This window comes from Cyprinodon variegatus, unplaced genomic scaffold (assembly GCF_000732505.1).
Source record: "Cyprinodon variegatus isolate N-32 unplaced genomic scaffold, C_variegatus-1.0 Scaffold416, whole genome shotgun sequence".
Classification (NCBI taxonomy): domain Eukaryota; kingdom Metazoa; phylum Chordata; class Actinopteri; order Cyprinodontiformes; family Cyprinodontidae; genus Cyprinodon; species Cyprinodon variegatus.
In genome coordinates, this window is record NW_015150869.1 from 286,210 (window position 1) to 297,635 (window position 11,426).

Sequence of the window (11,426 nt, forward strand, 5' to 3'; positions counted from 1 at the left end):
GTTATTCTACTATTTTTTTCTTTACCTTAAGCAGAATTACTTAATTAGTTAATATTTTCCTGTACTGTGCACTGATATTCAACATGTCAGGGGGTGGCTGGTTCCACAGACGGTCCTCCACTCACAGTGCAGGTCCAGCCCTTTCAGAAAACCCTCCTCTGTCATAACATCCCGTTCACGTTTCAGTGGTTTCTTTCTTACCACCAACCTCCACAGGACAGGAGTCAGCCCTGAGTCAGAGCTTTGGCTGAGAGCAGGTCAGCTATGGATGATCTGAACAAGGCAGCGGTCACACAGACTGAGGGGGTAAAGGTTGACCTGAAAGCAGCTAAAGCAGACACATCTGAAGGCTTGGGCTCCTGTCCCAGGACAACAAGGTGCTCCCTACCGCAAAAGTACCGAGATGAGTTGGTACAGCTGTTTAAACTGGCGGGACCAGTGGTAAGACTAATTTATTTTTTGTTTGCATGGTTTTAATGTGTACATTGAATATTCGCCAGTAACCAGGGATAACACTATAATTGTCTTTATTAGTGTTGAACATGTTTTTTCTTTGATTGTACCAATCAGATGCATTTCACAACAGGATGCTGGACATATTTTGGGTTCTTTATTTCATGTGTAACACTTTGGTTCATAAATTATATATAAATAATAGTTGTATATTTGTATAGTTATATATTTCATTGCATCTGTTTTCAGCTCTAAGTAACACTCTTACCGGTAACTCAAATTTGAGAAACTTTAACCTACAAAAATCGAACAAATCAGGAAGGGGGCTATTTCTTCCAGCTTCTCAGACATCTGCATTGAAAAATCTCCCCATTCCATTTTGCCAACGGGATTTGGTTTTGTCAGATTAAATTAAGAGCCAATTTGAACAGCAAATTTCAATGGTTGCAGAAGATTTTCAGTTGGATTTAGAGGTGGACCTTGACTAGGCTGTTGCATATAAATACCATGCTGTGATCTGAACCTTTCCTTTAAGGTTTTGGATGTTTAGTTATTTTTCTCTCTTAAAGGTGAAACCCAACTCCAGTCCAGTCTTTGTCTTTTGCAGCTGTTTTATTTTTTCCAACACTGTTCTCAAAATCTTGTGTTTCACAAATAAATAATAAAGCTATTTTAGCAAGTTTCATGTTCCCTCAAATCTGCATAGTATCTTTTCTATTTTTACATTTTCTTACCTTTTTTTATTATGCTTATCTAACTGTTTCTGCATGATTCTACTACCTGTCCATTTTATTGCTGATACACCTGAAACTATACTCACTGAGGAGCAACAGAGAACATTTCTGTTTTATTCCATGTTATTTCATCCATCCAGTATAGGCTTGTCTTGATGTCTGCTTAAGAAATAGCCATTATTAGTTGAACAAAATTGCTCTTTAAAATGTAGAGTTAATAAATGATAAATTAACTATTATCATAACTATTTTAGTTACAGCCTACTTTTTTAGGCTGGAGAAGGACTCTTATCTCGGCACAGACCCATTAGTTTACTAAAACCGGACAAATATAAATATATGTACCTCGAGAGGTTTGGCAAGCCAAATGTTCTGGAGAAATCGACTTGTGCTTGGTGAGCTGTGCTTGTCATGTGCCAGGAGACATTTTTTATCATCATGTTTGGGGTCTCTGAGGTTTTTTGTCTGATAGTTTTCCGCTACAAATCCCATTCTGCACATGGGCTTAGAAAAAGTATTCACCAACCTACAACAGAACCTTCTCACAAGTGTGCTGTTTAATGGAGCCTAGGCAGAAGTTCAACTGAAGAAACGATTACTTACCCTAATCCACCTCCATCACAGGCCAATCAGTTTTGAAACATACCTCCACAAAAAGCCAATCAGCATAGTTCATCTTAAAAGTTCTCCAAATCCACATCTCAGTCTGGTACCCAAAGTGCAGGCAGTGGTTGCGGTTCAACCCACCTCCACCCCCTTCTCCACCATCATAGCCAAAGCTAGTGTGTGAGTGTAATTCCTCCCGGACTCTTACTGCGTTCCCTGTCTCATCTCAACCACTCTGGCAGAGGACTACCATGTTGAGCCTGGTTCTGCGAGAGTTTCTTCCCAAGGGGGAGTTTTTTCCTCTCCACTGATTTTTACCTCTCCACTTTACTCCTGTTTAAAATTCAGTGCTAATGTTTCCGGCCGAGGTCTGACCACCAAAGACGAAAGTAACTGTATCAAAACAATTCTTCTAATTTTCTTTTCTTTCTTTGTGAGTTTTTCAGATTGAACTGTAGATGGCAGATGCATCCCACAGCATGATGCTGCCAACAAAATGTTCATCCGGCATTATGTGGGGTGTTAAGGGTTTGTTTTCTACCCCATATACCCCAGAATAAAAAATGCTGGTCTCCAATAAACTAAACACCAAATGCCTATTCTGTCTGTTGCATAGATGTTATTAGGTTCCAAAGACTAAATTTGTGGAGTTCCACACTTTACAGATTTTCATTTGTTGAAATGTTTTTAAAAACTTGTAAATTTTTATTGTTTAAATTTCACAATTTCTTTGCTACTTTGTGTTGGTCTTTCTTATTTTATCTGAAAACATAATTAGGGTTGGTGTTTGTAACACAGCAGTAAGGAAAACAGTTGAGACATTAATAATTTGTCGCAAGTGGTGCTATCTCCAGTTGTCAATGGATGAGAGGCGTGGTACACCCTGGACAGGTCACCAGTCTATTGCAGGGCAACACAGAGACAAACAGGACAAACAACCATTGAAACACACACTCACGCCTAAGGGGAATTTAGAGAAGCCTATTAAACTAACAGTCATGTTTTTGGACTGGGAGGAAGCCGGAGTACCCAGAGAGAACCCATGAAAGACCAGGCTGGGAAACTAACCCGGAACCTTCTTTCTGTAAGGCAGCAGTGCTACCCACAGCACTACTGTGCAGCCCAAAGTGAAACATATTGAAGCAAAAATTCAATGCAAAAGTACTGTGTATATTGTGCACTGAAAATAGGTCTCTAGCTTAAAAGAACTGACAACAATGATAGGCACAAATCAACCCATAGTTTAAATTCAAACCAAATCTTTCACATGATATTTATGACTCATAAGATGTTTTCTAATTTTTTCATTCATTTATTTATTTGGCAAACAGCTTTTGTTTATGTCCATTTCTATGCTTACATATTTTAGGTTATTTCCCAGCTGATGATCTTTATGATCAGTTTTGTCAGCATGGTATTCTGTGGCCACCTGGGAAAAACTGAACTAGCCGGGGTTTCATTGTCCATTGCGGTGAGGAAACCTCTTGTAATCCTGTTTTTTTCTGTTTGGTTTCACCTAACAGTTGAAGCTAATAATGAGTGTCCGCTGCCTTGTTTTATGTAACCTTTTGTTTTACTGCAGGTGGTTAACGTCACTGGTATTTCCATTGGCACCGGTTTGTCATTAACCTGCGATACGCTCATATCCCAGGTACTGTCCTGTGCAGAGGTTGTTCTTTCACTTTATTTATGTAACCCAGTCAATCCCAGCAGTTGCAGCTTGGTTCCCAGGTTATCCAGGGTTGCCATTTAAAACAGCTCAGCAGTGAGCTTTTGGATTTAGCTTTCCTGAACCTCTCACACCTTTCCTTGTAGCTGCAGTCTTGATGTTTTAGCTGAAAGTCTGCCTGTTTCACACAGACCTATGGGAGCGGTAACCTGAAGCGTGTCGGTGTGATTCTTCAAAGGGGGGTTCTGATTCTTCTGCTGGCCTGTTTTCCCTGCTGGGCTGTCCTCATCAACACTGAGCCCCTCCTGCTGGCCGTCAAACAGAGTCCAGAGGTTGCCAGGTCAGCTCTCAGCAGCAAAGCATGCTGTGTCACAATGAAATCCTTTAATCAACTACTGTAGTTGTCTGTTTGACCTTTTCTGTTGCTCATTTCTGTCATTCATTACCATTCTATATAGTTTGCATAATATCTTCTGTAATGTAAAAAAAAAAAAAAAAGCAGCTCCAAGATTGGTTTTGATTCCAGTCGACAAAAATAAGAACGAGTCAGGACTTGGCTCACAATTCCCATCAGGGTCTGGACCTGAACCATCACAGTCACTGAAATAATTTACTATTTTGGTTATTAAGACATTTTCTATCTATTAATTTTGTTTTACCTCTGAAAAAGTACAAATTAACATGTAATGTAAACACAAAAATCTACAATGTTTCAAATAAATTTACCCTGCAGATAGTGCAGTTATTTGTTGTTTTAAGGCTTTGATTGAGGATGAAAATGCAAGTCTTGTACAGTAATTGGGTAAATCTGATCTGATAATTCATGTTTGTTGAATCAAACTCACGTCTAAAAGTTGCATAATACGATCCCTCAGGAACTGGAATTGCCTAACAATGGTCTAGAATATGGGTGTTACCTGTGCAAAAAGTACCCTCAGAGAATCCTTAATTGATGGGTCAACAGTCTATTAACGGGATGAAACTTAAAGATATAAAGGGTAAACATTTCATAGCTAACATCTGTATTATTTCACTTCTTGAGAAATTGCCATTAACTTTCTTCCACCCAACTTTCTATTAATTTGCTTCCATGCAGACCTCTGTATACAGCCAATGTGTAGCAATGAAGTTTTATGACCTATCCTCATTATGGAAGGATCACTCACTGACTGTGTTTTTTGTTTTTATGTTATGTATTTTCAAGAAACTACATTTTGATTTTTAATTGGTCTCTAGTCCATGATAATCAACAAAAAGCTGAAATAATGAAATGAAGTAAACCAGTTTGCTATTATTGAAGATTTGAGATTAACTAATTTAAATGAATTATAATGGTTAAGTTATCAACATTCTCTAATGTACTGAGATTTATCTGTGGTTTAGTTCAACTTTTTTAAAGAAATGTTATATCTCTTTCTCCTAGAAAATTTTTCAATGTGAAAACATTTCATACATTTATCAAACTCCTCTGTTCTGCTCTTTTCTCCACATGAAGACTCTCCCAGCTGTATGTGAACGTTTTCATGCCTGCTTTACCAGTGAGTTCTAGTATTCAGCTGTTTCATTTCCCCAAATAGATGTTTGTTTATGAAATTTAAAATACTTTGCTTTTCTGTTATTGTTTTATTTTGTTTTGCTTTTTTTTTTGCTTTCTGAAACAAAGTCATTGGTCAAAGGTGATCAAAGGCATTGCTTTTAGCTCTATAATTTACATTTCAAAGCTTTATTATTTATTAGCGGTTGCCCAGGTTCTTTAAAACTTTTATTAAGTTTGAAATTCAAAAGAAGAAAAAAAGTAAAGATTATTTTTAATTAGCATAAATGCCACACCTTTCCATGTTGCAGGACATAATATAATCAGTCATTTTAATGCTTAAAGTGTTTCTCTTTTATAGTGACTTTAATGCTGCAGTGTTTTACTTTCTTCAGGCTGCCTTTATGTACCAGCTGCAGGGGAGGTATCTCCAAAACCAGGTACAGTTATTGGAAGCCCAGAAACCCTTAAAGTTAAGAAAATCAGTTTCTGTTTCATACAAATATATCTAACCACAGATTAGTATTTTTACAGGGCATTATATGGCCTCAGGTTGTAACTGGAGCAATCGGAAATGTCCTGAACGCTATAATCAACTATGTGTTCCTGTTCCCTCTGGATCTGGGTGTTGCGTAAGTTCTCCATGAATGCCAAAAATGCTAGTTTTACAGAATAGAAAACATACGGAAATAACAATTTATTGCATTTCATATATCTTTAACAGCAGCAAAAAATATGTATACAGATATATATATATTGTCTGGAAAGCTTCCGTTGGTTTGGATCAAATTGTTTTTTTTTATAACCCTACTATTTTACATCCTCTGTCTCCCAGTGGGTCTGCAGCTGCCAATGCTATCTCCCAATATGTGCTGGCTGTGGTCTTATACACCTACATCTGCCTGAAGGGTCTACATAAGGCTACATGGGGAGGTCAGTTTGTTATATTTTCTTCCTGAGGACCATAATCACAGCAGCTTCCATTTTTCAGTTCTATGGTCTATAAAAGCAGTAGTTCTCCTTCATCACCTTGTTGTTGGTGGTCAGCTGTAGTCATAATGCAATGTAGATAAAAAGTAGAGGGTAATGTAACATAGAGAAAACTTATGTGATGGCAAAATTAGTTCCTTAGCAGTTTTTTTTCTTGGCAGAGGTATTTATATTTCTTTAATGTTAATGTTGTAATATTTGAACTGGTTACTACGACCTGCACACCAATAGGGTTTTCATTATGTCATTTTTTTTGTATTACTTGGATTTACTTGTTGTATTTTACTGTCTGAAATGATAAGCTTATGGAAAGTGTTCAGAAAATAAATATCTAACTGAAGTCATTTAGTTAGATATTTATCAAAACAGTCCCAATTAAAGTAACTTACATCATCCACACCTTTGCATTTCATTACTGTATTTACTCTATTTGTATTATGATCTTATCTGACAAACACAGAGCAGTTAATGATTCTGCAATAGAAGGAACGCTATATTAAAATTCTTAAAATCTAAATTATGTTTTACTAGAAATATATTTCGCTGCTATCTCAGCTGCCAGTTTATTTAGGGTTCGCTGTACTAACTTTGAGGTTTCTTCTAGAGTTTAAACTACTTTTTTACACAGGAACATCAGTGAACAGCATTATCACAAGTCCCTTGCTGTAGGTTTTTACTCCCAACAATTTTCTTCCTGCCTTTCCCTTTCAAATCATCCTTACAGCATTATGCTGCCACCACCATGCTTCACAATGGATGTGGTATACTCATGATGATGTACAGGTTACAGCTAGTAATTTTTTATGCTATGCCAAAGTAAACCTCTATTAAACTTTCCAAACCCGATAAATACTGTGTGTGGTATGCACAATTAATACAGTAGCTGTATTTTTATAATGTCATTAAATTATATGTGGACTAATTTAAACAAATATGTGATGTTTGAAGGCCAGTGATTATCTGGATTATTTTGATGGGTTTAACTGTAGAGGGGTTGATTAGCAATGCCATGTTTTGCAGATTATTACCTAAACAGATTTGTAAGCCATGTGAGAAAAGTATGAAAAGTCTTTACTAGTCAATGTTAATTAAGGGATTAGTAAGTTTTTGTACAATTTAAATGAAAGGTTTTGACATCCAGGTTGGTCTCTGGACTGCCTCCAGGAGTGGGGATCTTTCATCCAACTTGCAATCCCCAGCATGCTCATGCTCTGTCTAGAGTGGTGGTTGTTCGAAGTTGGAGCATTCCTGGCTGGAGTGATCAGTGAAGTGGAGCTAGGAGCAAATTCCATCATCTACGAACTAGCTGTTGTTGCTTACATGGTAACTCTTCCAAGATCTTCTTCAGTTCTCTTTAAGCTTTTCTTATTATGGTTTCATAAAACTGAGCTTAGATCTTTTTTTTCTGGTACCTACGGGGCTTTCAATGTTCTTCCCACAGTTTCCTTTAGGATTTTCTGCTGCTGCCAGTGTTCGAGTTGGGAACGCTCTGGGTGCAGGGGACATCCAGCAGGCCAAACTGTCCTGCAAAGTCCCCATTGTCTGTGCAAGTAAGAGCAACACAACTATTTTATTTTCATCTCTCATATACACACATCAACAAAACTGTTGGTACCCCTTATTTAATGAAAGTAAAGCCCACAGTAGTCATAGAAATAACTTGAATCTGATAAAAGAAATATGATATCTATGAAAATGAAAAAAAATAATGTTGGACACAGCTTCAACAGAATTATTTAAAAAATAAACTCATGAAACAGGCCTGGGCAAAAATGGCATTGCCTTTAATTTATATCTTGTTGCAAAACCTTTTGAGGCGTCGCCACGATCAAATGATTCCTGTAACTGTCAATGATATTTCTGCTCCACTCAGCAGGTATTTTCTCCCTACCTCACGATTCCTGATCGGGAGGTGGTCGTGAGAGGCTGATCCAACCTCATTACCCCCTGTACACTACACAATGCCCGACACATGATCAGGCTGAAAGTCGGCCAATTGAAAAAATTCTCGAACGACTGGAAAATCGGGCAGAAAATTGCACAGTGTACGCCGGGCTTTAGAGGGGGTACTGGAGAGTGCCACTTCTGAGGACTTCATTTTTCTGTCTATGACAGAAATCTGTGAGAGTTTTACACTCAGTGACAGTGAGACCTGTGGGGGCATGGTTGGGAGGAATGGCTTACCTGGCCTGAACTCGAGTGATGTTCTGTTGTTGGACTTCTGTGCTCGTCATGGACGGTCCATAGCAAATATCATGTTCAAGCATAAGGGTCTGCATATTTCCTATTGGCACCAGGGCATAGTTCAGTGATCGACTTTGTTGTTTTTTAGTCTGACCTGTGGTTGCATGTCTTGGAAACTCAGATGTACTGAAAAGAGGGGTGGAGCTCTCCCACGACCACTAACAGGTAGTGAACTGGCTCTGATGGTGGAGGAGGACGCTGGTCAGACTTGGTAGGCCCAAATGTATTGTGAGGGTTTGCTGGGAACATCTGATAGAGTCCCCCGTGAGACAGAGCTTTAACTCCCACCAATGGGAAAGCTTTGAACCCGGTCCAAGGGAGGCAGGGGACATTGAGTTTGAGTGGATCATGCTCCGTGTCTCTACCATTTAAGGCGGCTAGTCTGAGCAGCATTAAAATCTGGAAACTTTTTAGGAGGTAGTTCAGTTTTTAAAACGCTTTTGCTTTAATTATTTTTTTTCTTAGAAATTCCTAAAATGCAGCTTTAGCTTTAACTGTGGTTAAAAATCCTCATGGAGAAAATATGTGTAATTGTGACACAATGAATTATTCATTCATTTATTCAACCCCTAGTATTTAATTTCCCTTTAAGATTAATAAAGTACCTTTGAATTGAAATGAAATTTCATAGCATCTGACTAAGTAGTTTTCATGGGCATTTTTTTCCAGATATTTTAATTTCAAAACAAAACTTTTAAAAGAGTTGTCCTTTCTTCTCTTTTTTTCCAGGTATAATCGCATGCATCGTTTCTGCAGTGCTTGCAACCTGCAAAGATGTCATTGGTTATATTTTCACCTCAGATGAGTAAGTAAAGAACTGAAACAATGCCGTCAGACATCATTTTTATTATTTCATTTTCTCACTTATCAAACACTGAGTGGGTCAGCATGCTTCATGCTCTTTTTCTACTGTTTTTTATTGATCTGATTATTCATCTCATCTATTAAGATTCTATTTACCTAGATTATGTTTTTTGTTAAGTCTTAAAGGTTTTAGTAACTAAATAAAGCATCGCTATCTTCCAATGTTACAAATACCGTAGCTTATTTATTGGATTTATCATCTGTCTAAAAATATTTGAATAAAAGAAATTAGATGTTCAAAGAAATTACACGTTCAGAGTCTCAATATGCTTGTTTTTTTTCCATAGAGACATTTTACGGAGGGTTGCCGAAATCATGGTCGTTTTCTGTTTTACACATCTGTGTGATGCTGTTGCAGTAAGTCACAGCTTCTCTGCAACATTTCAAAATAATATTTGCATGTGAAAAATGTGACTTGACCAAATAGACATTTCCTCCTGAAAGGGTGTTACTGGGGGTGTTGTCAGAGGAGCAGGTAAACAGTTGGTTGGTGCTCTGTGTAACCTGGTGGGCTACTACTTTATGGGCTTTCCCATTGGTGTTTCCTTGATGTTTGCAGCCAAGATGGGGATTTTAGGTAAGTCCTGGCTGCTTGTTATAATCAAAAGTAAAAATTAACTTCTGCTCTCACAAAACCCAGTTATCGTCCCTTCTCCACAGGGTTTTGGACAGGACTTACAGTTTGTGTGTTGATGCAGTCAACTTTCTTCCTCATATTTCTATCCAAACTTGATTGGGAGAAGGCTGCACAAGAGGTGCGTATTTACTTACCTAGTGCACAACTATTTAGATGGTTTGTTTATTTATTCATTAAAGCAATAAACAAAGAATGGATGAATAGGCTGACTATCACTATATTAACCACAGCAGCCAGCTTCTTAGTTTGGGGAACCATGCAGGAATGGAGTTCAATGTTTTATCTTTTATATGCAGAGGTGTCAAGTAACAATGTACACATACTTCGTTACCTTACTTAATTTGAAATTTTGACTATCTAAACTTTACTGAAGTAATTATTTTTTTTAGACATGTTTTTACTTCTACTCCTTACATTGTTTTGCAATTATCTCTACTTTCTACTTCTTAGATTTTGAAAATAGACCCATTAGTTTTGTTTCATTTAAGCACATTTTTGTTATGTCCTTTTGTTATTTAGAAAAGATAAAAACCATCAAAATAATTTGTTTCCCCCAGACAATTAATTTCTTTGTAATTGAACTTGGACTTGGACTAGATAACAAAAGTATAGTTTTTCAAGATGATGCAATGTTAACATTGTCACTGTTGCCATTAGTTACAAAGCTAAGAATATTAAGTAAGGCCAATTTATGCTTCTGACGCATAGCCCTGCAACCGTCAAATCTGTCTCTGTGCGCGACCACGCACACCTCAAAAAAATCCTGACTATGCATCAGACGGTCGCAAACCCGTGCAGAACTCAAGCAGCAATGCGCAGACAAAAGGCAGCTGTGATTGGTCCTTGGTATGCCCTTGCGGCTGTCTTTGTGGTTGTCCTTCTCGATTCGGGGCCAGGGCACGCAATTTTTAAAAACCGAGGAAAAACTACAACGGACAACTACAACAAAAGCTTAATCGGTCTTTTTGCCAACTCAATTAACAAAACCTGTTCCTCTTCTATGTCTAGCAATTCTAGAGCCATCTCCATGACCAGATATCTTGCAGATGCGCCATTGTCGTTTTGGAAGATATACACTCCCGCCGGCACCACCGAAGTCCTCGTGACAATCCGCCGAAGTTCTCATGAGTTCTTGAATAGGCTCTCCCTTGTGCTTTGGACTGACAGTGCAGAAGTATACCCGGAAAACTGGTTCGCGACCAGACCCAAGCGACATTTGATGTGTGCTGTTGCAGAGGTCTAATCTGCCCTTTAGGAAGTTGTCAAGGGAGCAGTAGATAGCACAGCTGCCTTAAAACAAGGAGGTTCTGGGTTCAAATTCCAGCTCGGGGTCTCTCTGCATGGAGTTTGCATGTCTTCCCTGAGCATGTGTGGGTTCTCTCTGGGTACTCTGCCTTCCTCCCACAGTCCAAAAACATGAGCCATTAGGTTAATTGGCTTCTCTAAATTCTCCTTAGGTGTGAGTGCCTGAATGGTTGTTTGTCACGTTTGTCTCTGTGCTGCCCTGCGATAGACTGGCGACCTGTTCAGGGTGTACCCTGCCACTCGCCCGTAGATAGCTAGAGATAAGCACCAAAACCCCCCCGCTTGGGACAACCATGACAGAAATAAGATGGATGGAAGTTCGTACTCGTAATCGTACTCGTCGTCTCCCGCTTTATCCGGAACCGGGTCGCGGGGGCAGCAGACTAAGCA

General features: G+C 38.5%; 1 protein-coding gene across 1 annotated transcript in view; it reads left to right on the forward strand.

Moving 5' to 3' along the window:
* The first annotated feature begins 207 nt into the window (after positions 1-207).
* slc47a1 (solute carrier family 47 (multidrug and toxin extrusion), member 1) overlaps positions 208-11,426 on the forward strand; it is a 15,575-nt gene continuing 4,356 nt past the window's right edge. The window contains exons 1-14 of the mRNA XM_015388183.1: positions 208-441; positions 3,163-3,264; positions 3,376-3,444; positions 3,654-3,802; positions 4,958-5,000; positions 5,392-5,436; positions 5,531-5,628; positions 5,832-5,929; positions 7,128-7,309; positions 7,428-7,536; positions 8,960-9,035; positions 9,382-9,451; positions 9,539-9,671; positions 9,755-9,849. Of these exons, the coding sequence (XP_015243669.1) occupies positions 265-441; positions 3,163-3,264; positions 3,376-3,444; positions 3,654-3,802; positions 4,958-5,000; positions 5,392-5,436; positions 5,531-5,628; positions 5,832-5,929; positions 7,128-7,309; positions 7,428-7,536; positions 8,960-9,035; positions 9,382-9,451; positions 9,539-9,671; positions 9,755-9,849 (1,446 nt within the window). The 5' untranslated portion in view covers positions 208-264. The remainder of the gene's footprint in view (positions 442-3,162; positions 3,265-3,375; positions 3,445-3,653; positions 3,803-4,957; positions 5,001-5,391; positions 5,437-5,530; positions 5,629-5,831; positions 5,930-7,127; positions 7,310-7,427; positions 7,537-8,959; positions 9,036-9,381; positions 9,452-9,538; positions 9,672-9,754; positions 9,850-11,426) is intronic.